This window comes from Cetorhinus maximus, chromosome 16 (genome assembly GCF_964194155.1).
Source record: "Cetorhinus maximus chromosome 16, sCetMax3.hap1.1, whole genome shotgun sequence".
NCBI classification, from domain to species: domain Eukaryota; kingdom Metazoa; phylum Chordata; class Chondrichthyes; order Lamniformes; family Cetorhinidae; genus Cetorhinus; species Cetorhinus maximus.
The window spans coordinates 105,299,776-105,326,914 of NC_135894.1; the positions used below are offsets into that span (position 1 = coordinate 105,299,776).

General features: G+C 47.8%; 1 protein-coding gene across 1 annotated transcript in view; it reads left to right on the plus strand.

Moving 5' to 3' along the window:
• Positions 1–279: 279 nt before the first annotated feature.
• The window catches only part of pde9aa (phosphodiesterase 9aa), a 103,207-nt gene continuing 76,347 nt past the window's right edge, over positions 280–27,139 (plus strand). The window contains 4 exon segments of the mRNA XM_078560486.1: positions 280–372; positions 3,931–4,001; positions 7,569–7,646; positions 8,068–8,111. Of these exon segments, the coding sequence (XP_078416612.1) occupies positions 280–372; positions 3,931–4,001; positions 7,569–7,646; positions 8,068–8,111 (286 nt within the window).

Consider the following 27,139-nt stretch of genomic DNA (forward strand, 5'->3'; position numbering starts at 1 on the left):
TTACTATGGCTCTTCCTCTCTTCCTCCCCTCCTGTACAGACAGGCTGCTTATGGTGCCAGAAGCTTGGCTCTGTCTGCACTCCCTGGAGGAACCAGCGCCCTCATCAGCCTCCAAAAGGATGCTGCTAGAGATTTTAAAGAAGATTTTGAGGTTGGGTGGAAATGTTGAATACCAGGGGGTTGAGGAGAATTTGGATAATGACAATGGAAAGGAGAAAGGGGATGGGGAAAGGATGTCAGCTGGCATGTAGGATTGGAAGAGGTTGGAGAAGCGAGGCCATGGAGGGATTTGAGGAGATGGAGCTGGGAGAGGCAGTGGAAGTTGGCAAGGACAGGGAAAATGAAAGACCTGAATCTTGCATGGAATGGGATGTTGGTGGAGGAGTTTGGGATGAGCTGCACTTTGTAGAGTTTGTGGGGACTGAGGTTACCACGAGTTCCATTGGCAGGAGCTCTATTAGAGTGATAGTGGTTTGGGGAAGAGATGGTCAATGTGAGTGTGGATGTGAGCAGTTAAATTCCACTCAGCACATGGTCACGTGCAGAATGTAGGGGATATGGAGGTCACCATCGGCAGTCCCTCAATTTGAGGATGATCAAAGACCAATGCCGAAAAAAAAGAGACGTTTTGGTCGAACCTTTTCCTCTCATGCGTCAGCCCCCAATGAGTATTATGACCTAGTGCCATCGCCCTGCCTTTTCCCTGTACCCCTGCACATTGTTTCTATTCAAATAATTATCTAATGCCCTCTTGAATGCATCGATTGAACCTGCCTTCACCACACTTCCAGACAGTGCATTCCAGACCCAAACCACTTGTTGTGTGAAAAAGTTTTTTCTCATCTCGCATTTGCTTCTTTTGCAAATCACTTTAAATCTGTGCCCTCTCGTTCTTGATCCTTTTACGATTGGACCAGCTTCTCCCTATCTACTCTGTCCAGCCCCCTCATGATTTTGAACATCTCTATCAAATCTCCTCTTAGCCGCCTTCTCTCCAAGGAGAACAGTCCCAACCTCCCCAATCTATCCTCATAACTGAAGTTTCTCATCCCTGGAACCATTCTTGTAAACCTCTTCTGCACTGTCTCCAATGTGTTCACATCCTTCCTATAACATGGTGCCCAGAACTGTACATAATATTCCAGCTGAGGTCTAATGAGTGTCTTGTATAAACTCAGTGTGACCTCCCTGCTCTTTTACTTTATGCCCCTATTAATAAAGCCCAGGATACTATGTGTTTTATTAACTGCTCTCTCCACCTGTCCTGCCACCTTCAATGATTGATGCACATATACACCCAGGTCTTTCTGCTCCTGCAACCCCTTCAAAATTTCACCCTTTATTTTATATTGTCTGTCCATGTTCTTCCTACCAAAATGCATCACCCCACACTTCTCCGCATTGAACTTCATCTGCCACCTATCTGCCCACTCCACTAACTTGTCTATGTCCTCTTGAAGTTCCACACCATCCTCCTCGCAGTCCCAACACTCCCAAGCTTCGTATCGTCCACAAACTTTGAAATTGTCCCCTGCACACCAAGATCTAGATCATTAATAAATATCAGGAAAAGCAAGGGTCCCAATACTGACCCCTGGGGAACTCCACTACAAACCTTCTTCCAGCCCGAAAAATATCCATTGACCATTACTCTCTGCTTCCTAATTTTCAGCCACTTTTGTATCCATGTTGCTACTGTCCCTTTTATTCCATGAGCAATAACTTTTCTCACAAGTCTGTTGTGTGGCACTGTATCAAATGCCTTTTGAAAGTCCTTGTACATCACATCAACAGCATTACCCTCATCGAGGGTATTATCTCTTCAAAAAACTCTAGCAAGTTAGTTAGACATGATTTCCCCTTTAGAAATCCATGCTGGCTCTTCCTTATCATCCCATATTTTTCCATATGACTACTAATTCTATCCCAAATAATTGTTTCTGGAATCTTGGCCACCACTGAAGTTAAACTGACTGGTTTGTAATTGCTAGACTTATCCTTACAACCTTCTTTAAACAAGGGCAAAATGTTTGCAATTCTCCAGTCCTCTGGCACCACTCCTGAGTCTAGGGAAGACTGAAAGATTGTGGCCAGTGCCCCTGCAATTTCTGCTCTTACTTCCTTCAATAGCCTTGAATGCATCTCATCCGGTCTCAGTGCCTTGTCAACTTTAAGTACCGACAGTGTTCAACACTTCCTCCTTATCAATTTTGAACCCTTCTAGTGACAGAGTTTCCTCGTCTGTCACCCTGGCCTGAGTAACATCTATCTCCTTGGTAAAGACTGATGCAAAGTATTCATTTAATACCTCAGACACGGCCCCTTCATCCATGTGTAAATTCCCTTTAGGTCCCTAATCAGCTCTACTCCTCCTTTTACCACACTTATACTATTTCTATATGCCTATAGAAGACTTCGGGATCCCCCTTTATGTTAACTGCCAGTCTTTTCTCATAATCCCTCTTCGCTTCTCTAATATGCTTTCTCACCTCCCCTCTGAACCTTCTGTATTCCTCTTGGTTCTCAATGGTATTTTCTACCTGACACCTGTCATAAACACACTTTTTTAAAATCTTAATTTCAATCTCCTTTTCCATCCAGGGAGCTCTGGATTTGTTTGCCCTGTCTTTCCCTTTCAATGGATTATACCTTGACTGTGCCCGAACCAATTCTTTTTTGAAGGTAGCCGATTATTCAGCTATAGTTCTTCCTGCCAATCTTTTGTTCCAGTCTATCTGGCCCAGCTCCGTTCTTGCCCCATTAAGTCCAGTTGTCCAGTTAATTATTTTTATTCTGGATTTCCTATCGTCCTTTTCTATCATCATCCTAAAATGTACAATACAATGAGGGGGGAGGCAGTGACATAGTGGTATTGTCGCTGGGCTAGTAATTGAGAAATCCAGGGTAATGCTCTGGGGACCCGGGTTTGAAACTCACCACAGCAGATGGTGGAATTTGAATTCAATAAAAACCTGGAATTAAAAGTCTAACGATGAACATGAAACCATTGTCGATTGTTGTAAAAACCCATCTGGTTCACTAATGTCCTTTAGGGAAGGAAATCTGCTGTCCTTACCTGGTCTGGCCTACATGTGACTCCAGACCCACAGCAATGTGGTTGACTCTTATCTACCCTCTGAACAAGGGCAATTAAGGGCATCCCATGAACAAATTTTTAAAAAATGATCACTGTCTCCTAAATGCTCCCCCACTGACACTTGATCTACTTGGCCCACCTCATTTCCAAGGACCAGGTCCAACAGTGTATCTTTTCTCGTTGGATTGGACACATACTGCTGTAGAAAATTCTCTTCAACACAATCTAGCAACTCGTGCCCCTCTCCACCCTTTACACTACCACTGTCCCAGTCTACATTCAGGTAATTAAACTCACCCATTATATGGTATAGCCGCACTGTATAGTCCAGTGTGGAACAGTCTAGTCATACAGCACAGTGATGCAGTAGTCATTTCTCACAGTCACACAGTATAAATTTATTGCTTTCCCTGACATTGGTGTTTTCTTGCATGTTGTCCTGGTGAGTTTGAGGCAAAAAGCTCCTCACATTCTGTACCTTCTGTACCTGCCAAACAAGCAGATAATCACAGAGATGGGACATGTGCCATGCCAGGTCCTTGCTCGAATTCCTGGATCGGAAGCACGGCACACAGCACACAGCCCCCACTCCCCACATAACCTCTTCTCCTCCCTTGCCCCTCCAGCTGCCCTCTCCCCTCCCCGTCCTCCAGCTCTCCTCCACCATTGACTCCCCATTCCCGCATCCACCTCCCACTCTCCCACCCACTACCCCTCCTCTTGGCCCTGCTCCCGTGAGGACAATGACGATGATGATGATTTTGGATTGATCTTATTATCATTATGATTTATTACACATGCTGGCTTTAAACCTGTTGCTCTATTTTACACAGGTTATTTTCAGCAAGTACTGCAGCCCAAATGACATCAGAGAGTTGCTGTGCAGCACTGCGGGACTGGCTCGGTGAGAAACCACTCTCCATATACTACCTCGGAGACTAGAGATCCCCATAGGGACTGAGTATAAATTAACACATCAACCATTCTTTCAATTTTGGTACTGCTTACATATAGAGTAAAGCTCCCTCTACACCGTCCCCATCAAACACTCCCAGGACAGGTACAGCACAGGGTTAGATACAGAGTAAAGCTCCCTCTACACTGTCCCCATCAAACACTCCCAGGACAGGTACAGCACGGGGTTAGATACAGAGTAAAGCTCCCTCTACACTGACCCCATCAAACACTCCCAGGGCAGGTACAGCACGGGGTTAGATACTGAGTCACACTTGCATGCTTGTTGTGGGGTGACCGATTTGGTACTTTAGATAGAGTAGCTCTGCAGACACTTCTTAGGTGGAACATATTCTGTTTATTTACAAGGTACTCAGTAGCTACACACTTGTTTCTACACCAAACTCTATCTAAACACTTCTGCTGCTCACTTGCAGACTACTGACTTCCAACTGACAACAGAGTTAATCCGTGCTACACCAGTATTGGTTACATAAGATCATGTGATCTTCCTTTATAACATGATTCTGGGAGGTATACTACACATTAGATAATGGCATAGTTATCACATCCCTCCCCCTTTACTCGCAAACATGGTTCTACATTTGCAATTACAATCTTTTCAAAATAGCAAATTATTTGCACAGATAAGTCATTTACAAATTCAGTCTTTCTGGGGGTTTCCTTATGTGTGCAGAATGTTTCAGTTCTACAGCTTCAGATGCTTTCTCAGGAACCTCCTGTTCTGGAGTTGTCTGAACATCAGGTTCTTTGGTGGCTCCTGCAGATCTGTTTCCTCAACTCTTGCAGGTCCGGCTGACAAATCAGACATGTCTGTACTGGGTTGAGTTCTCTCAACAGGAAACGCTGACCCAGTTGCAAGCACTGTTGGAATCATTTCTTGGTGCATATATTCTCTCTTCCTCCAATGATCCACCTGTCTCTGTATGACTCGGCCTCCCACCTCCACGTGGTAAGATAGAGGTCCAGTCACTGCACTTATTTTACCCAGTAACCACCTTGGTCCTTCTCCAAAGTCCTTCACGTATACTGTCTCTCCCACAGTAAATTTTCTCTTGCAACTATGCCAGTCGTGTCTAGTTTTCTGACTTCCCTGACTCCTTCCCACCTTCTCCCGGACGCTCAGCATTATGAAGCTCAATATCATCCTGAGATGGCATTTCATCAATAATTCCACAGCTGTGTCACTTGTTGTTGTGTGAGGGGTGGTCCTATAATGGAAAAGAAAGTGTGCTAGCTTGGTTGCTAAGGAATCTCCAGTTAATTTCTCCATGCCAGCCTTGAATGTTTGAACTGCCCTTTCGGCCAGTCCATTTGAGGAAGGGTGGGTACGGTGAAGTTTTTACATGAGTGATACCTTCGAAGCTGATAAACTGCTGAAACTCAGCATTCGTAAATGCCGTGCTGTTATCAGATACGAGCACTTTAGGTAGTCTGTGAATGGAAAAACTTTGACATAGCTTCTCAATTGTAGCAGAAAACATTGGTGACTTCACCTCATTTATGTCCATCCATTTTGAGTGGGCATCAACAATGAGCAGAAACATTGTTCCCATGAAATGTCCCACATAGTCAATGTGTAATCGTACCCATGGCCTTCCTGGTCACTCCCAAGGGTGTAACAGAGCTGTTGAAGGTAACTTTTGCAATTTTTGACACTGTACACAATTCTTCACTAAGCTCTTTATTTCTCCATCCATCCCAGTCCACCATAGATAGCTGTGTGCTACGGCCTTCATTCAGGAAATTCCTGGATGTGCGCTGTGTAGCTCAATTAACAAAGGCTTTCTTCCCTTTGGAGGAACTATCACTCGTGCTCCCCACAATAAGATGCCATCCTGACTGGTTATTTCATGTCTTCTGATAAATGACAGTTTAATTTAATCAGATACAGGCTCCTGTGACCAACCCTGTAGCACTTGTTCTCGTACTTGAGGTAGGACTGGGTCCCAACTTGTCCAGTCTCTGATCTGTCGAGCACATACCGGCGAGGAATCGAAGAAATTTAACATAAAACAAGTTCCTGTGGAACTGGGACGTGCTCATCATTTTCGTGTAAAGGCAAACGACTAAGGGCATCGGCATTTGCGATTTGATTTCCAGCCTTATGTACAAAAGTGTATTCGTATACTGCCAGGATTAAAGCCCTATTAATATTCCTGTATCTTCTTTCTATGTTCCTCTTCTTTCCAGCACAGACTTTAATCCCGGCCTTCTTTTTGACTCCGCTATTGGCCAGACTTCTCTCAGATACAAGCTCAACTTGCCTGAGCTCAGTGACTGAGTCTCCCGAAATTTCATTATCTGTCTGCTTCTTGGGAAATTTTGTGACTTTTGCTTCCAAAGCCTCTTTGTCTTCATTTAGCTGATTCTTCAGCTCTTCCATCTCTTTTTTGTATTTGTTTGCTGCCTCCTGGAAAATTGAACATTGTTATGCTTTCTCTGCCAACTCATTCTTCATTTTGCTCAGACAGGTTCTGAATTCTTTCTCTTTCTCTCCATACTTTTCCCGAGGTACAAACTTTGACTTGAGGAAATCTTGTAGTATGTGAATGTCTTTCAACAGGTTTTCTTTTTCCCTGTGAAGGTTGTTGACCTCGTCTCAAACTCTGTCATCAAGCAGGGTCTCTTTGAGTTCCTTCTGCTGTTCTTCTAGGTTTTGACTTAAGACAGCCTGCATTTCTTCAGGTTGTTGAGTCCTTACACACTCCTTTTTCAAAACAGGAATGCTTCCAGCTTCCTTTTGGAATCTCGGTGGCCAATTATGGTTTATTTCCCTTGGCCAATTTTACCCTAGAAGGCTTGGTCCTCTGCCTCTCAATACCAACACTGGTAGCTTTGCCGATTGGCTTCCATAATGGACAGTTACCCAGCTCATGCCTTTGACTTGGATGTCATAACCCATGTAAGTTTTTAATTTTGCATCAGTTTCTTCCAAATTTAATTTATGTTCACCATAATTTAGATATTTAAAGGTGTCTTCACCAATCACTGTAGTGGAAGATCCTGTGTCCACTTCTGTATGAATAAGTCTGCCATTTATCTTCACTGTTACATCGATTAGTTCTGTTTTCCCTACCGCCAAATTTAATAATGAACAAATATCTGAATTTTTTGCTCTTCTACACTGTAAATCTCATCAAAAGAGTATAGAGAAGCAGGGTTGAAAGTGTGGTTGTTGGATGGAGATATACAATGTTGCCTCATAATAAGACCCAGTAAGTGTTTGTCAACTTGGATCCAGCGCTGTGCCCATCACCAACTGGTTATCTGAGTTGTAACAATTTATGTGTTATGAGGGGGTAATGTTTTTGCTGGGGGTTCAGTTTGTGGTGGGTGGGGATGGGTTAATTGGACTCAGATTGTGTTAACAGAAATTTTAAAACTGATTACTATCATCCAAACCTTGTATCATTAGTTATTATACCTGAGGATCGAGCTGCTAAACACCCCCATTTGTAAAAAAAAATTACTTTGACTCATGTGTTTGTTTCAGGAGCTCCGCTATTTCCCTGTTGGATGCAGACAATGCGATAATCTCCATTGATCCAACAATGCCAACAAATACAGAAAGGTAACTTCATCATTCCTACCTTCCACCTGCCCTTTAGGAATCGGTCACCAGTCACTGAGTAATCTCTCTGAAGTTTTATTAAACAGCACGTACTCTGTTACTGATGGTGCGTTCATAATATTGCCAAACTGGTTGATTATCAACTTGCAAATCCTTCTAACATAGGCCAATGACTGGCGGTAAGAGTGGGAGAGATTCCTGGTCAGCAATGTGATAGAAAGAACATTGGAGCCTCTCCCATCACTATTCATAGCACCAGACCACAACATGCGTGGACAAGTGCATGTTACCACATCAACTCAGACTCCCTGAGTGAACTCAAACACATCACAACCACTGCATTCAGGAGAAGCTCCTGATGAAGTTCCTTGTAATATGTGAATTTGTCTCATTGTTCCCTCACGTTTTGTCTTTGTCCCAGCTCTCCATACAGAGTCGTTGCTCTCACTGGCGCTCAGCTCTCAGGTCAGTGGATCATCTTTGTAATGAGCGATTCTCCCGAAATGTCCAGTGTAGGAGTCAAGGTCACTAGCTGATTGGTAATTCAGTAATCACGAGGTGGCTGAATCTGAGAGATTGAGTGTGATTATGAGCGAGAGTGCGTGTTGCTCTGTGTGAGTGCGTGTTGCTCTGTGTGACTGCGTGTTCCTCTGTGTGAGTGTGTGTTCCTCTGTGTGACTGTGTGTTCCTCTGTGTGAGTGCGTGTTGCTCTGTGTGACTGCGTGTTACTCTGTGTGAGTGCGTGTTGCTCGGTGTGACTGCGTGTTGCTCTGTGTGACTGCGTGTTGCTCTGTGTGAGTGCGTGTTGCTCTGTGTGAGTGTGTGTTGCTCTGTGTGAGTGCGTGTTGCTCTGTGTGAGTGCGTGTTGCTCTGTGTGAGTGCGTGTTGCTCTGTGTGAGTGTGTGTTGCTCTGTGTGAGCGCGTGTTGCTCTGTGTGAGTGCGTGTTGCTCTGTGTGAGTGTGTGTTGCTCTGTGTGAGCGCGTGTTGCTCTGTGTGAGTGCATGTTGCTCTGTGTGAGTGCGTGTTGCTCTGTGTGAGTGCGTGTTGCTCTGCGTGAGTGCGTGTTGCTCTGTGTGAGTGCGTGTTGCTCTGTGTGAGTGCGTGTTGCTCTGTGTGAGTGCGTGTTCCTCTGTGTGAGTGCGTGTTGCTCTGTGTGAGCGCGTGTTGCTCTGTGTGAGTGCGTGTTGCTCTGTGTGAGTGCGTGTTGCTCTGTGTGAGTGCGTGTTGCTCTGTGTGAGTGCGTGTTGCTCTGCGTGAGTGCGTGTTGCTCTGTGTGAGTGCGTGTTGCTCTGTGTGAGTGTGTGTTGCTCTGTGTGAGTGTGTGTTGCTCTGTGTGACTGCGTGTTGCTCTGTGTGACTGCGTGTTGCTCTGTGTGACTGCGTGTTGCTCTGTGTGAGTGTGTGTTGCTCTGTGTGAGTGTGTGTTGCTCTGTGTGACTGCGAGTTGCTCTGTGTGAGTGTGTGTTGCTCTGTGTGACTGCGTGTTGCTCTGTGTGAGTGCGTGTTGCTCTGTGTGACTGTGTGTTGCTCTGTGTGACTGCGTGTTGCTCTGTGTGACTGCGTGTTGCTCTGTGTGAGTGTGTGTTGCTCTGTGTGACTGCGTGTTGCTCTGCGTGAGTGTGTGTTGCTCTGTGTGAGTGCGTGTTCCTCTGTGTGAGTGCGTGTTGCTCTGTATGACTGCGTGTTGCTCTGCGTGAGTGTGTGTTGCTCTGTGTGACTGCGTGTTCCTCTGTGTGACTGCGTGTTGCTCTGTGTGACTGCGTGTTACTCTGTGTGAGTGTGTGTTGCTCTGTGTGAGTGTGTGTTGCTCTGTGTGAGTGTGTGTTGCTCTGTGTGAGTGCGTGTTGCTCTGTGTGAGTGCGTGTTACTCTGTGTGAGTGCGTGTTGCTCTGTGTGAGTGTGTGTTGCTCTGTGTGAGTGCGTGTTCCTCTGTGTGAGTGCGTGTTGCTCTGTGTGACTGCGTGTTGCTCTGCGTGAGTGTGTGTTGCTCTGTGTGACTGCGTGTTCCTCTGTGTGACTGCGTGTTGCTCTGTGTGACTGCGTGTTACTCTGTGTGAGTGTGTGTTGCTCTGTGTGAGTGTGTGTTGCTCTGTGTGAGTGTGTGTTGCTCTGTGTGAGTGCGTGTTGCTCTGTGTGAGTGCGTGTTACTCTGTGTGAGTGCGTGTTGCTCTGTGTGAGTGTGTGTTGCTCTGTGTGACTGCGTGTTGCTCTGTGTGACTGCGTGTTGCTCTGTGTGAGTGAGTGTTGCTCTGTGTGAGTGCGTGTTGCTCTGTGTGAGTGCATGTTGCTCTGTGTGAGTGCGTGTTCCTCTGTGTGAGTGCGTGTTGCTCTGTGTGAGTGCGTGTTGCTCTGTGTGACTGTGTTGCTCTGTGTGAGTGTGTGTTGCTCTGTGTGAGTGCGTGTTGCTCTGTGTGACTGTGTGTTGCTCTGTGTGAGTGCGTGTTGCTCTGTGTGACTGTGTGTTGCTCTGTGTGAGTGCGTGTTGCTCTGTGTGACTGTGTTGCTCTGTGTGAGTGTGTGTTGCTCTGTGTGAGTGCGTGTTGCTCTGTGTGACTGTGTGTTGCTCTGTGTGAGTGCGTGTTGCTCTGTGTGACTGTGTTGCTCTGTGTGAGTGTGTGTTGCTCTGTGTGAGTGCGTGTTGCTCTGTGTGACTGTGTGTTGCTCTGTGTGAGTGCGTGTTCCTCTGTGTGAGTGCGTGTTGCTCTGTGTGAGTGTGTGTTGCTCTGTGTGAGTGTGTGTTGCTCTGTGTGAGTGTGTGTTGCTCTGTGTGAGTGCGTGTTGCTCTGTGTGAGTGCGTGTTACTCTCTGTGAGTGCGTGTTGCTCTGTGTGAGTGTGTGTTGCTCTGTGTGACTGCGTGTTGCTCTGTGTGACTGCGTGTTGCTCTGTGTGAGTGAGTGTTGCTCTGTGTGAGTGAGTGTTGCTCTGTGTGAGTGCATGTTGCTCTGTGTGAGTGCGTGTTCCTCTGTTTGAGTGCGTGTTGCTCTGTGTGAGTGCGTGTTGCTCTGTGTGACTGTGTGTTGCTCTGTGTGAGTGCGTGTTGCTCTGTGTGAGTGCATGTTGCTCTGTGTGAGTGCGTGTTCCTCTGTGTGAGTGCGTGTTGCTCTGTGTGAGTGCGTGTTGCTCTGTGTGACTGTGTGTTGCTCTGTGTGAGTGCGTGTTGCTCTGTGTGAGTGCGTGTTCATCTGTGTGAGTGCGTGTTGCTCTGTGTGACTGCGTGTTGCTCTGTGTGAGTGCGTGTTGCTCTGTGTGACTGTGTGTTGCTCTGTGTGAGTGCGTGTTGCTCTGTGTGAGTGCGTGTTCCTCTGTGTGAGTGCGTGTTGCTCTGTGTGAGTGCGTGTTGCTCTGTGTGACTGTGTGTTGCTCTGTGTGAGCGCGTGTTGCTCTGTGTGAGTGCATGTTGCTCTGTGTGAGTGCGTGTTCCTCTGTGTGAGTGCGTGTTGCTCTGTGTGAGTGCGTGTTGCTCTGTGTGACTGTGTGTTGCTCTGTATGAGTGCGTGTTGCTCTGTGTGAGTGCGTGTTCATCTGTGTGAGTGCGTGTTGCTCTGTGTGACTGCGTGTTGCTCTGTGTGAGTGCGTGTTGCTCTGTGTGAATGCGTGTTGCTTTGTGTGAGTGCATGTTGCTCTATGTGAGTGCATGTTGCTCTGTGCGAATGCGTGTTCCTCTGTGTGAGTGCGTGTTGCTCTGTGTGACTGCGTGTTGCTCTCTGTGACTGCGTGTTGCTCTGTGTGACTGTGTGTTGCTCTGTGTGAGTGCGTGTTCCTCTGTGTGAGTGCGTGTTGCTCTGTGTGACTGCGTGTTCATCTGTGTGAGTGCGTGTTGCTCTGTGTGACTGCGTGTTGCTCTGTGTGAGTGCATGTTCCTCTGTGTGAGTGCGTGTTCCTCTGTGTGACTGCGTGTTGCTCTGTGTGAGTGCGTGTTGCTCTGTGTGAGTGCATGATGCTCTGTGTGACTGCGTGTTCCTCTGTGTGACTGCGTGTTGCTCTGTGTGACGGCGTGTTCCTCTGTGTGAGTGCGTGTTCCTCTGTGTGACTGCGTGTTCCTCTGTGTGACTGCGTGTTGCTCTGTGTGAGTGCGTGTTCCTCTGTGTGAGTGTGTGTTGCTCTGTGTGAGTGTGTGTTGCTCTGTGTGAGCACGTGTTGCTCTGTGTGAGTGCGTGTTGCTCTCTGTGACTGCGTGTTGCTCTGTGTGTCTGCGTGTTGCTCTGTGTGACTGCGTGTTGCTCTGTGAAACTGCGTGTTGCTCTGTGTGAGTGAGTGTTGCTCTGTGTGACTGTGTGTTGCTCTGTGTGAGTGCGTGTTGCTCGGTGTGACTGCGTGTTGCTCTGTGTGACTGCGTGTTGCTCTGTGTGAGTGCGTGTTCCTCTGTGTGAGTGCGTGTTGCTCTGTGTGAGTGCGTGTTGCTCTGTGTGACTGTGTGTTGCTCTGTGTGAGTGCGTATTGCTCTGTGTGAGTGCGTGTTCATCTGTGTGAGTGCGTGTTCCTCTGTGTGACTGCGTGTTCCTCTGTGTGACTGCGTGTTCCTCTGTGTGACTGCGTGTTCCTCTGTGTGACCGCGTGTTGCTCTGTGTGAGTGCGTGTTGCTCTGTGTGAGTGCGTGTTCCTCTGTGTGAGTGCGTGTTGCTCTGTGTGAGTGCGTGTTTCTCTGTGTGACTGTGTGTTGCTCTGTGTGAGTGCGTATTGCTCTGTGTGAGTGCGTGTTCCTCTGTGTGACTGCGTGTTCCTCTGTGTGACCGCGTGTTGCTCTGTGTGAGTGCGTGTTGCTCTGTGTGAGTGCGTGTTCCTCTGTGTGAGTGCGTGTTGCTCTGTGTGAGTCCGTGTTTCTCTGTGTGACTGTGTGTTGCTCTGTGTGAGTGCGTATTGCTCTGTGTGAGTGCGTGTTCATCTGTGTGAGTGCGTGTTCCTCTGTGTGACTGCGTGTTCCTTTGTGTGACTGCGTGTTCCTCTGTGTGACTGCGTGTTCCTCTGTGTGACCGCGTGTTGCTCTGTGTGACTGCGTGTTGCTCTCTTTGACTGCGTGTTGCTCTGTGTGACTGTGTGTTTCTGTGTGACTGCGTGTTCCTCTGTGTGACTGTGTGTTCCTCTGTGTAACTGCGTGTTGCTCTGTGTGACTGCGTGTTCCTCTGTGTGAGTGCGTGTTCCTCTGTGTGACTGCGTGTTGCTCTGTGTGAGTGCATGTTGCTCTGTGTGAGTGCATGATGCTCTGTGTGAGTGTGTGTTCCTCTGTGTGTGTGCGTGTTGCTCTGTGTGAGTGCGTGTTGCCCTGTGTGACTGTGTGTTGCTCTGTGTGAGTGCGTGTTGCTCTGTGTGAGTGCGTGTTCCTCTGTGTGAGTGCGTGTTGCTCTGTGTGACTGCATGTTGCTCTGTGTGAGTGCGTGTTGCTCTGTGTGACTGCGTGTTGCTCTGTGTGAGTGCATGTTGCTCTATGTGAGTGCATGTTGCTCTGTGTGACTGCGTGTTCCTCTGTGTGAGTGCGTGTTGCTCTGTGTGACTGCGTGTTGCTCTGTGTGACTACGTATTGCTCAGTGTGAGTGCATGTTGCTCTATGTGAGTGCGTGTTGCTCTGTGTGACTGCGTGTTCCTCTGTGTGAGTGCGTGTTGCTCTGTGTGACTGCGTGTTGCTCTCTGTGACTGCGTGTTGCTCTGTGTGACTGTGTGTTGCTCTGTGTGACTGCGTGTTCCTCTGTGTGACTGCGTGTTCCTCTGTGTGACTGCGTGTTGCTCTGTGTGACTGCGTGTTCATCTGTGTGACTGCGTGTTCCTCTGTGTGACTGCGTGTTGCTCTGTGTGAGTGCGTGTTCCTCTGTGTGACTGCGTGTTCCTCTGTGTGACTGCGTGTTGCTCTGTGTGAGTGCGTGTTCCTCTGTGTGACTGCGTGTTCCTCTGTGTGACTGCGTGTTGCTCTGTGTGACTGCGTGTTGCTCTGTGTGAGTGCGTGTTGCTCTGTGTGAGCGTGTGTTGCTCTGTGTGAGTTCGTGTTCCTCTGTGTGACTGTGTGTTCCTCTGTGTGACTGCGTGTTGCTCTGTGTGAGTGCGTGTTCCTCTGTGTGACTGCGTGTTGCTCTGTGTGAGTGTGTGTTGCTCTGTGTGAGCACGTGTTGCTCTGTGTGAGTGCGTGTTCCTCTGTGTGACTGCGTGTTGCTCTGTGTGACTGCGTGTTCCTCTATGTGACCGCGTGTTGCTCTGTGTGAGCGCGTGTTGCTCTGAGTGAGCGCGTGTTCCTCTGCGTGACTGCGTGTTCCTCTGTGTGACTGCGTGTTCCTCTGTGTGGCTGCGTGTTCCTCTGTGTGACTGCGTGTTCCTCTGTGTGACTGCGTGTTGCTCTGTGTGAGTGCGTGTTCCTCTGTGTGACTGTCTGTTGCTCTGTGTGACTGCGTGTTGCTCTGTGATACTGCGTGTTGCTCTGTGTGAGTGCATGTTGCTCTGTGTGACTGCGTGTTGCTCTGTGTGACTGCGTGTTCCTCTGTGTGACTGCGTGTTGCTCTGTGTGACTGCGTGTTCCTCTGTGTGACTGCGTGTTGCTCTGTGTGACTGCGTGTTGCTCTGTGAGACTGCGTGTTGCTCTGTGAGAGCGCGTGTTGCTCTGTGTGACTGCGTGTTGCTCTCTGTGACTCCGTGTTGCTCTGTGTGTCTGCGTGTTGCTCTGTGTGACTGCGTGTTCCTCTGTGTGACTGCGTGTTGCTCTGTGAGACTGCGTGTTGCTCTGTGAGAGCACGTGTTGCTCTGTGTGACTGCGTGTTGCTCTCTGTGACTGCGTGTTGCTCTGTGTGTCTGCGTGTTGCTCTGTGTGACTGCGTGTTGCTCTGTGAAACTGCGTGTTGCTCTGTGTGAGTGAGTGTTGCTCTGTGTGACTGTGTGTTGCTCTGTGTGAGTGCGTGTTGCTCGGTGTGACTGCGTGTTGCTCTGTGTGACTGCGTGTTGCTCTGTGTGAGTGCGTGTTGCTCGGTGTGACTGCGTGTTGCTCTGTGTGACTGCGTGTTGCTCTGTGTGAGTGCGTGTTTCTCTGTGTGACTGTGTGTTGCTCTGTGTGAGTGCGTGTTCATCTGTGTGAGTGCGTGTTCCTCTGTGTGACTGCGTGTTCCTTTGTGTGACTGCGTGTTCCTCTGTGTGACTGCGTGTTCCTCTGTGTGACCGCGTGTTGCTCTGTGTGACTGCGTGTTGCTCTCTTTGACTGCGTGTTGCTCTGTGTGACTGTGTGTTTCTGTGTGACTGCGTGTTCCTCTGTGTGACTGCGTGTTCCTCTGTGTAACTGCGTGTTGCTCTGTGTGACTGCGTGTTCCTCTGTGTGAGTGCGTGTTCCTCTGTGTGACTGCGTGTTGCTCTGTGTGAGTGCGTGTTGCTCTGTGTGAGTGCATGATGCTCTGTGTGAGTGTGTGTTCCTCTGTGTGTGTGCGTGTTGCTCTGTGTGAGTGCGTGTTGCCCTGTGTGACTGTGTGTTGCTCTGTGTGAGTGCGTGTTGCTCTGTGTGAGTGCGTGTTCCTCTGTGTGAGTGCGTGTTGCTCTGTGTGACTGCGTGTTGCTCTGTGTGAGTGCGTGTTGCTCTGTGTGACTGCGTGTTGCTCTGTGTGAGTGCATGTTGCTCTGTGTGACTGCGTGTTCCTCTGTGTGAGTGTGTGTTGCTCTGTGTGACTGCGTGTTGCTCTGTGTGACTACGTATTGCTCTGTGTGAGTGCATGTTGCTCTATGTGAGTGCGTGTTGCTCTGTGTGACTGCGTGTTCCTCTGTGTGAGTGCGTGTTGCTCTGTGTGACTGCGTGTTGCTCTCTGTGACTGCGTGTTGCTCTGTGTGACTGTGTGTTGCTCTGTGTGACTGCGTGTTCCTCTGTGTGACTGCGTGTTCCTCTGTGTGACTGCGTGTTGCTCTGTGTGACTGCGTGTTCATCTGTGTGACTGCGTGTTCCTCTGTGTGACTGCGTGTTGCTCTGTGTGAGTGCGTGTTCCTCTGTGTGACTGCGTGTTCCTCTGTGTGACTGCGTGTTGCTCTGTGTGAGTGCGTGTTCCTCTGTGTGACTGTGTGTTCCTCTGTGTGACTGCGTGTTGCTCTGTGTGACTGCGTGTTGCTCTGTGTGAGTGCGTGTTGCTCTGTGTGAGCGCGTGTTGCTCTGTGTGAGTTCGTGTTCCTCTGTGTGACTGTGTGTTCCTCTGTGTGACTGCGTGTTCCTCTGTGTGACTGCGTGTTCCTCTGTGTGACTGCGTGTTGCTCTGTGTGAGTGTGTGTTGCTCTGTGTGAGCGCGTGTTGCTCTGTGTGAGTGCGTGTTCCTCTGTGTGACTGCGTGTTCCTCTGTGTGACTGCGTGTTGCTCAGTGTGAGTGCGTGTTCCTCTGTGTGAGTGCGTGTTGCTCTGTGTGAGTGCGTGTTGCTCTGTGTGACTGTGTGTTTCTCTGTGTGAGCGCGTGTTTTTCTGTGTGAGTGCGTGTTCCTCTGTGTGACTGCGTGTTCCTCTGTGTGAGTGCGTGTTGCTCTGTGTGAGTGCATGTTGCTCTGTGTGAGTGTGTGTTCCTCTGTGTGAGTGCGTGTTGCTCTGTGTGAGTGCGTGTTGCTCTGTGTGACTGTGTGTTGCTCTGTGTGAGTGCGTATTGCTCTGTGTGAGTGCGTGTTCATCTGTGTGAGTGCGTGTTGCTCTGTGTGACTGCTTGTTGCTCTGTGTGAGTGCGTGTTGCTCTGTGTGACTGCGTGTTGCTCTGTGTGAGTGCATGTTGCTCTATGTGAGTGCATGTTGCTCTGTGCGACTGCATCCTCCTCTGTGTGAGTGCGTGTTGCTCTGTGTGACTGCGTGTTGCTCTCTTTGACTGCGTGTTGCTCTGTGTGACTGTGTGTTTCTGTGTGACTGCGTGTTCCTCTGTGTGACTGCGTGTTCCTCTGTGTGACTGCGTGTTGCTCTGTGTGAGTGCGTGTTGCTCTGTGTGAGTGCATGATGCTCTGTGTGAGTGCGTGTTCCTCTGTGTGAGTGCGTGTTGCTCTGTGTGAGTGCGTGTTGCCCTGTGTGACTGTGTGTTGCTCTGTGTGAGTGCGTGTTGCTCTGTGTGAATGCGTGTTCCTCTGTGTGAGTGCGTGTTGCTCTGTGTGACTGCGTGTTGCTCTGTGTGAGTGCGTGTTGCTCTGTGTGACTGCGTGTTGCTCTGTGTGAGTGCATGTTGCTCTATGTGAGTGCATGTTGCTCTGTGTGACTGCGTGTTCCTCTGTGTGAGTGCGTGTTGCTCTGTGTGACTGCGTGTTGCTCTGTGTGACTGCGTGTTGCTCTGTGTGAGTGCATGTTGCTCTATGTGAGTGCGTGTTCCTCTGTGTGACTGCGTGTTCCTTTGTGTGAGTGCGTGTTGCTCTGTGTGACTGCGTGTTGCTCTGTGTGACTGCGTGTTCATCTGTGTGACTGCGTGTTCCTCTGTGTGTCTGCGTGTTGCTCTGTGTGAGTGCGTGTTCCTCTGTGTGACTGCGTGTTCCTCTGTGTGACTGCGTGTTGCTCTGTGTGAGTGCGTGTTCCTCTGTGTGACTGCGTGTTCCTCTGTGTGACTGTGTGTTGCTCTGTGTGAGTGCATGTTGCTCTGTGTGAGCGCGTGTTGCTCTGTGTGAGTTCGTGTTCCTCTGTGTGACTGCGTGTTCCTCTGTGTGACTGCGTGTTCCTCTGTGTGACTGCGTGTTCCTCTGTGTGACCGCGTGTTGCTCTGTGTGAGCGTGTGTTGCTCTGTGTGAGCGCGTGTTGCTCTGTGTGAGCGTGTGTTGCTCTGTGTGAGCGCGTGTTGCTCTGTGTGAGTGCGTGTTCCTCTGTGTGACTGCGTGTTCCTCTGTGTGACTGCGTGTTGCTCTGTGTGAGTGCGTGTTCCTCTGTGTGAGTGCGTGTTGCTCTGTGTGACTGCGTGTTGCTCTGTGTGACTGCGTGTTCCTCTATGTGACCCCGTGTTGCTCTGTGTGAGCGTGTGTTGCTCTGAGTGAGCGCGTGTTCCTCTGTGTGACTGCATGCTCCTCTGTGTGACTGCGTGTTGCTCTGTGTGACTGTGTGTTCCTCTGTGTGACTGCGTGTTGCTCTTTGTGACTGCGTGTTCCTCTGTGTGACTACGTGTTGCTCTGTGTGACTGCGTGTTGCTCTGTGAGACTGCGTGTTGCTCTGTGAGAGCGCGTGTTGCTCTGTGTGACTGCGTGTTGCTCTCTGTGACTGCGTGTTGCTCTGTGTGTCTGCGTGTTGCTCTGTGTGACTGCGTGTTGCTCTGTGAGACTGCGTGTTGCTCTGTGTGACTGCGTGTTGCTCTGTGTGAGTGCATGTTGCTCTGTGTGACTACGTGTTGCTCTGTGTGACTGCGTGTTCCTCTGTGTGAGTGCGTGTTGCTCTGTGTGACTGCGTGTTGCTCTGTGTGACTGCGTGTTGCTCTGTGTGAGTGCGTGTTGCTCTGTGTGACTGCGTGTTGCTCTGTGTGACTGCGTGTTCCTCTGTGTGACTGCGTGTTGCTCTGTGTGACTGCGTGTTCCTCTGTGTGACTACGTGTTGCTCTGTGTGACTGCGTGTTGCTCTGTGTGACTGCGTGTTGCTCTGTGAGAGCGCGTGTTGCTCTGTGTGACTGCGTGTTGCTCTCTGTGACTGCGTGTTCCTCTGTGTGTCTGCGTGTTGCTCTGTGTGACTGCGTGTTGCTCTGTGAGACTGCGTGTTGCTCTGTGTGAGTGCATGTTGCTCTGTGTGACTACGTGTTGCTCTGTGTGACTGCGTGTTCCCCTGTGTGAGTGCGTGTTGCTCTGTGTGACTGCGTGTTGCTCTGTGTGACTGCGTGTTGCTCTGTGTGAGTGCATGTTGCTCTGTGGGAGTGCGTGTTGTTCTGCCTGAGTGCATGCTGCTCTGCATGAGTGTATGTTGCTCTGTGTGAGTGCGTGTTGCTCTGTGTGAATGCGTGTTGCTCTGTGTGAGTGCGTGTTGCTCTGTGTGAGTGCGTGTTGCTCTGTGTGAGTGCGTGTTGCTCTGTGTGAGTGCGTGTTACTCTGTGAGAGTGTGTGTTACTCTGTGTGAGTGTGTGTTACTCTGTGAGAGTGTGTGTTGCTCTGTGTGAGTGTGTGTCACTCTGTGAGAGTGTGTGTTACTCTGTGAGAGTGTGTGTTGCTCTGTGTGACTGCGTGTTGCTCTGTGTGAGTGCATGTTGCTCTGTGTGACTGCGTGTTGCTCTGTGTGACTGCGTGTTCCTCTGTGTGACTGCGTGTTGCTCTGTGTGACTGCGTGTTCCTCTGTGTGACTACGTGTTGCTCTGTGTGACTGCGTGTTGCTCTGTGTGACTGCGTGTTGCTCTGTGAGAGCGCGTGTTGCTCTGTGTGACTGCGTGTTGCTCTCTGTGACTGCGTGTTCCTCTGTGTGTCTGCGTGTTGCTCTGTGTGACTGCGTGTTGCTCTGTGAGACTGCGTGTTCCTCTGTGTGACTACGTGTTGCTCTGTGTGACTGCGTGTTGCTCTGTGTGACTGCGTGTTGCTCTGTGAGAGCGCGTGTTGCTCTGTGTGACTGCGTGTTGCTCTCTGTGACTGCGTGTTCCTCTGTGTGTCTGCGTGTTGCTCTGTGTGACTGCGTGTTGCTCTGTGAGACTGCGTGTTGCTCTGTGTGAGTGCATGTTGCTCTGTGTGACTACGTGTTGCTCTGTGTGACTGCGTGTTCCCCTGTGTGAGTGCGTGTTGCTCTGTGTGACTGCGTGTTGCTCTGTGTGACTGCGTGTTGCTCTGTGTGAGTGCATGTTGCTCTGTGGGAGTGCGTGTTGTTCTGCCTGAGTGCATGCTGCTCTGCATGAGTGCGTGTTGCTCTGTGTGAGTGCGTGTTGCTCTGTGTGAGTGCGTGTTACTCTGTGAGAGTGTGTGTTACTCTGTGTGAGTGTGTGTTACTCTGTGAGAGTGTGTGTTGCTCTGTGTGAGTGTGTGTCACTCTGTGAGAGTGTGTGTTACTCTGTGAGAGTGTGTGTTGCTCTGTGCGAGTGTGTGTTACTCTGTGAGAGTGTGTGTTACTCTGTGAGAGTGTGTGTTACTCTGTGAGAGTGTGTGTTGCTCTGTGTGAGTGTGTGTTACTCTGTGAGAGTGTGTGTTACTCTGTGTGAGTGTGTGTTACTCTGTGAGAGTGCGTGTTGCTCTGCATGAATGTGTGTTGCTCTGTGTGAATGCGTGTTGCTCTGTGAGAGTGTATGTTACTCTTTGAGAGTGTGTGTTGCTCTGTGTGAGTGCGTGTTGCTCTGTGAGAGTGTGTGTTACTCTGTGAGAGTGTGTGTTGCTCTGTGTGAGTGCGTGTTGCTCTGTGAGAGTGTGTGTTACTCTGTGAGAGTGTGTGTTGCTCAGTGTGAGCGCAGGTTGCTCTGTGTGAGTGTGTGTTACTCTGTGAGAGTGTGTGTTGCTCTGCGTGAGTGCGTGTTGCTCTGTGAGAGTGTATGCTACTCTATGTGAGTGCGTGTTGCTCTGTGTGAGTGCAGGTTGCTCTGTGTGAGTGTGTGTTGCTCTGCGTGAGTGAGTGTTGCTCTGTGTGAGTGCGTGTTGCTCTGTGAATGAGTCTGTGTTGCCTTGCTTGAGTAGGTTACTAATTGAGGGTGAGTGTTTTATATTTCCACTTGATTACTTGTTATTCAGTATCTTTAAGCATTATTCTCTCTATCTCAATGTGTGTTCCTTTTATGATCTATGTTTGTGTTCTTCCTTCGCATTGGATAAACAAATGTCACACTGTCCTGCATATCAACGTTGCTCTGTCACCCTCTATATGAGAGTTACTCTGTCACCCTCTATATGAGTGTTACTCTGTCACCCTCTATATGAGAGTTACTCTGTCACCCTCTATATGAGTGTTACTCTGTTACACTATATATGGGCGTCCCTTTGTCACACTACATATGAGCATAACTCTGTTACAATATATATGAGCATTAGTCTGTTACATTATATGTGAGCGTTACTCTGTCACACTCTATATGAGCTCATATATAGCGTAACAGAGTAACACTCATGTAGAGTGTAACAGAGTTAACGCTCATATATAGTGTAACAGAATAATGCTCTTTCACACTCTATATGAGCATTACTCTGTTCAATTATACATGAGTGTTAATCTGTTACACTGTGTATGAGCCTCACTCTGTCACGCTCTATATGAGCATCAATCCTTCACACTCTATATGACTGCTAATCTGTTACACCATATATATGAGTTACTCTGTCACACCCTGTAAAAGCATAACGCTGTCACACTCTGTATGAGTGTTACTCTGTTACCATCTATATGAGCATTACTCTGTCACACCCAGTATGAATGTAACCGTGAAACTCAATATGATCTTTGCTCTGTTACACTACATACGAGTGTTACAGTGTTACACTCTCTATGGGCATCACTCTGTTACAATTTAAATGAGTGTTACTCTGTCACACTCTATACGAGTGTTACTCAGTTACAATCTATATGAGCATCACTCTGTCACACTCTATATGAGCATCACTCTGTCACACTCTATATGAGCATCACTCTGTCACACTCTGTATAAGCATCACTCCGTCATGCTATATACGAGTGTTACTCTGTTACGCTATGAGCATAACTCTTTTGCACTTTATATGAATGTTACTCTGGTGCACTCTATGTGAGCATTACTCTTTTACACTGTATATGAGCATCACTCTGTCACTCTCTATATGAGCGTTACTCTATTCAAATATATTGGAGCGTGACTCTGTTACACTATATAAGAGCTTTACTCTGTCACACTCTATATGAGCGTTACTCTGTCACACCATGTATGTGAGTTACTCCATTACACTCACTATGAGCATTACTCTGTCACACTCTATATGAGAGTTAAATTGTTACAATCTATATGAGAGTTATGCTTTCACATTCTATTTGAGAGTTACTCTGTTATAAAATATAGGAGTATTAATCTGTTACACTCTTTATGTGCATTAGTCTGTTACACTTTATGTGAGTGTTACTCTCTTACACTCTATATGAGCATTACTCTGTCATACTACATGAGTGTTACTCTGTTTCAGTCTATATGAGCGTTACACAGTCACACTCCATATGATCTTTGTTCAGTTACACTCTATATGAGTGTTACTCTGTTACACTCTATATCAGTGTTACACTGTCACACTCTATATCAGCGTTACTCTGTTACACTCTATATAAGAATGTTACTCTCTTACACTCTGTATGAGCATTGATGTGTTAAAATCTATATGAGTTTTACTCTGTCACAGTCTACATGAGCATCACTCCGTCACATTCTGTTTGTGTGTTACTGTGTTGTAATATATAAGAGCGTTACTCTGTCACACTGTGTATGAGTGTTACTCTGTCACACTGTGTATGAGTGTTACTCTGTCACACTGTGTATGAGTGTTACTCTGTCACACTGTGTATGAGTGTTACTCTGTCACACTGTGTATGAGTGTTACTCTGTCACACTGTGTATGAGTGTTACTCTGTCACACTGTGTATGAGTGTTACTCTGTCACACTGTGTATGAGTGTTACTCTGTCACACTGTGTATGAGTGTTGCTCTGTCACACTGTGTATGAGAGTTGCTCTGTCACACTGTGTATGAGTGTTACTCTGTCACATTCTATATGAGAGTTGCTCTGTTACACTGTGTATGAGCATTACCCTGTTCCAGTCTGTAAAAGCGTTATGCTGTCACACTCTGTATGAGTGTGGATCTGTTTCACTATTTATGAGAGTTACTCTGTTACTCTCTAAATGAGTGTTACACTGTCACACTCTATATGAGCATCACACTCTCAAACTCGATATGAACATTACTCTGTCACACTCTACATGAGCATTACTCTGTTACACTATATAAGAGTGTTATTCTGTTACATTGTGTATGAGAGTTAATTTAGCACACTCCATATGAGTGTTACTCTGTCACACTCTGTATGATTGTTACTCTGATACATTATATAAGAACGTTACTCTGTTAAATATTATATGAGCATCACTCTGGCACACTCTATATCAGTGTTACTCTGTTCAACTAAGTATGAGCATTACTCAGACTCTATATGAGTATCACTCTGTCACACACTATATGAGCGTTACTCTGTCATGCTTTATATGAGAGTTACTCTGTTACACTATATATGAGGATTTACTCTGTCACACTCTGTAAGAGAGTTAATCTGTTACACTCTATATGAGCATTACACTGTCACACTATATGAGCATTGCTCTGTTACACTATAAATGAGCATTCCTCTGTCACATTCTATATGATCTCATATATAGTGTAATATAGAGTGTAACAGAGATAACACTCATATATAGTGTAACAGAATAATGCTCTTTTGCATTCTATATGTGCATTACTCTCTTCAACTATACATGAGCATTACTCTGTTACACTATAGAAGACTGTTAGTCTGTTCACTGTGTATGAATGTCACTCTGTTACACTCTATTAGCATTACTCAGTCCCAAACTATATGAGCATTACTCTGTCCCACTCTCTAAGAGCCTCACTCTGTTGCACTCTATATGAGTGACACTCTGTCATACCCTATATGAGCGTTACTCTATTAAAATCTGTGTGAGTTTTACTCTGTCACACTCTGTATGAGTGTAACTCTGTTAAACTCTATATGAGCATTATTCTGTTACACTATATATGAGTGTTACTCTGTTACATGTTATATGAGCATTACTGTGTTACACTCTCTATGCGAGTTACTCTCTGACACTTTATATGAGCGTTACTCTGTCACACTCTTTATGAGCATCACTCTGTCACACTTTATATGAGTGTTACTCTGTTACACTCTGTATGAGCATCACTCTGTCACACTTTATATGAGTGTTACTCTGTTACACTCTGTGTGAGCATTACACTGCCACACTCTATATGAACATTACTTTGTTACACTATATACGAGTGTTACTCTGTTACAATCTATACGAGCATCACCCTGTCACACTCTATATAAACGTTACTCTGTTACACACTATATGAATGTTACTCTGTTACACTCTATATGAGAGTTATTCTGTTACACTATATAAGAGCAGTACTCTTTTGGACTCTATTTGAGCAAATCTGTCACTCTCTATATGAGCGTTACTCTATTCAAATATATTGGAGCGTGACTCTGTCACACTATATAAGAGTTTTAATCTGTCGCACTCTATATGAGCATTACTCTGTAACACTCTGTATGAAAGTTACTCTGTTGCACCCTGTATGAGCATTCACCTGTTACAGTATAATTGAGAATTACTATGTTACACTCTCTATGAGTGTTACTCTGTTACACTCCACGTGATATCAAGAAACGGCTGAAGGCACTGGATACTGGATACATAGCAAAGGCTGTGGGCCCTGACAATATTCCGGAAATAGTACTGAGGACCTGTGCTCCAGAACTTCCTGTGTCCCTAGCCAAGCTGTTCCAGTGCAGCTACAACACTGGCATCTACCCGACTATGTGGAAAATTGTCCAGGTATGTCCTGTACACAAAAAGCAGGACAAATCCAACCCAGCCAATTACCGCCCCAGCAGTCTACTCTCCATCATCAATAAAGTAATGGAAGGGATCATCAACAGTGCTATCAAGTGGCACTTGCTTAGCAATAACCTGCTCACTGATGTCCAGTTTGGGTTCTGCCAGGGCCACTCAGCTCCTGACCTCATTACAGCTTTGGTTCAAACATGGACAAAAGAGCTGAACTCCTGAGGTGAGGTGAGAGTGACTGCCCTTGACATCAAGGCAGCATTTGGCCGAGTGGGGCATCAAGGAACCCTAGCAAAACTGGAGTCAATGGGAATCAGGGGGAAAATTCTCCACTGGTTGGAGTCATACCTAGCACAAAGGAAGATGGTTGTGGTTGTTGGAGGTCAGTCATCTCAGCTCCAGGACATCACTGCAGGAGTTCCTCAGATCTCGCTTTGGCTTTTAGTCTACGTTTTTTAGAATGTGGAAGGACCTTACTCTCCCTAACAATGACTGGCATAGGTTCAGTGAGCACAGTGGGGTGGTTGGGACATTATTGTATGGGGACGGGTCTGTCCCGATGAGTGTCCCCGGCCCAACCATCTTCAGCTGCTTCATCAATGACCTTCCTTCCATCATAAGGTTAGAAATGGGAATGTTCGCTGATGATTGCACAATGTTCAGCATCATTTGCGACTCCTCAGATACTGAAGCAGTCCATGTCCAAATGCAGCAAGTCCTGGACAATATCCAGGCTTGGGCTGACAAGTGGCAAGTAACATTCGCACCACACAAGTGCCAGGCAATGACCATCTTCAACAAGAGAGAATCCAACCATCGCCCCTTGATGTTCAATGAGGTGCCAGAGGACTGGAGAACAGCTAATGTGGTCCCGTTATTTAAGAAGGGTTATAGAGAGTTCCTGCGGGCTGATTACTGCTCCCAGTTTTTTCAGGATATCCAATCCCATAATGCTTCCTTCATTAACTTGTCCTACCCAAATCTGGATTGGGACTATCAAACCCCTATCTCCAAGGGAATGATCTCACTTTGTTTTACCTGCATATGTACCCCACTTATTCCTGTCATCGTTATGGTAACACATGTAGCTGGTAAGTCCAGGTCTCGAATTGAAACGGCCGCCCTGGTGTCTGTTAACATTCTGCACTGCTGGCCCCCTAACAGCGTCGACAAACATCCCGTGTGTCCCCGGCTCTGGATGTCCCGAGGGCCGGCGCTGCCTATTCCTGGCTCGACAAGTCCCAAAACAGCTTCCGGGCCTCGTCCACCGGAAGCAGCTGTTGTCCCGGGTCAGTCCCTTGGGACGACCCGGGGCTCTGGCCTTCCCGGCCCTGCTGGAGACCAACAATCACTCCGGAGGTGTCCGGTCTTCCTACAGTTTGTACAAGGCAATTCCACAACCACCTGCATCTTTCACCAACTCCTACATTCCTGAGCCACATGTCCCTCCCTTCCACAATTGAAACATCCCATCCTTCAGTTAACAGCTGCCACTGAAGCCACCTTCTGTCCCTAGGCCTCTCACTCCATGGCCCATTGCACGATGTCCATACAGCTCCCTCCTACGGAGAAGCCCATCCTAATGAGCTTCTGATTCTCGAGTCCAAACTCTTCCTTCAACATTTTCAGGAAAATCTCGTCATCCCACTCGGGATGGGGATGTCCTGAATATTGTACACACGCTTCCCACTTCGTTCTGTATCGTCCATTGTGGACTGGTCTTTTTATTGTGCCATGGACATTATACATTCGTCTCTCCAACCCCCAGGGCTTCCTTATCTGCTCTCTAGAAATCCCTTTGCATGGTTAACACTGTCTCTCAACCTGGGACACCCTCAGGCTTTGCCCAGTTTCCACTTCTCACTTGTGGGGGCAATCATCTCCAAATATCCCCTGGGCACTTTACCTTTACCAATATGTGGGTATCAAGGGGATGCATTGCATGGAAATCTTGCATTTCCTGCAGTTTTATCCAAAAATCTGGATTGTTATGCCAGGGTTTAAGTCTCGGCAATTCCTTAAGCAACATCTGCTTCTCCCCCAGACTGAAGGGTATGTGCGTAACCTTCTCCGTAACTCTCTCAACCTCCTCTTCCTCCTCCGATCCCTCGTCCTCCTGTGCTCTCACCTCAACTTTTAGTCTACATTTTTTAGAATGTGGAAGGACCTTACTCTCCCTAACAGTGACTGGCACAGTGGCCATGGGGTTCGGTGAGCACAGTGGGGTGGTTGGTACATTATTGTACGGGGACGGGTCTGTCCCGATTTTGTATTCGGCCTCACCTTCAGAGCTTTCCTCCTCCTGGTCAGTGTCAGTACCAACTGCCTCCACTAATCCGGTCTTTCCTGAATCTAGCTTTCCTTCTCTAATCTGCTGGACTTTAGTATTAATCCATCTACACAAGTGTAAATATAAAGTAATAAAATAACCATCACCCTCTTCTTTTCCTTCTCCTTCTCCTGCTCTCCAGGGGGCTTTCCCTGTGGATTCCACCCACTCTTCTGCATTTTTGTGATTAATTTTGACTGTGGTTCCGCTATGAACCTCGTGATGGAGTCTGCGTCTCCCCACTCGGGTTCCATGGCGCTATTCTGTGTTCCTGACTGTGTTCTGTTCTTTTATTCTGCCTGTCTCTGCACAGTTAGTTCATGCGGCTCTGACAACTTAGTTACTTGTGGTCTACGTGTTTCCCCAGGGGTCCAGCTCCCCTGTGCAGCTTCGGCTATGGTTTTATTTCAAACAGTAGCCCATCAACGCGGCTCTGCCTCTTGTTTCGATAGTGGTCTGGCCTCCCTGATTGGCTGAGGCTCGGCTAGCTCACCAGCGCAGCTCCGCCTCTTGTTTCGATAGTGGTCTGGCCTCCCTGATTGGCTGAGGCTCGGCTAGCTCACCAGCGCAGCTCCGCCTCCTACTCCGGCACCTTCTGTCCTGAGTCCTCCTCCCGATTCTTTTGCTACTCGACCGGACCGTTCTCGGGTAGGTTTACTGCACTAACTACGGGTGGTAAATAAATATACTCACCCACTTTGCAGAGCCGCCCCGAGGATCCGAT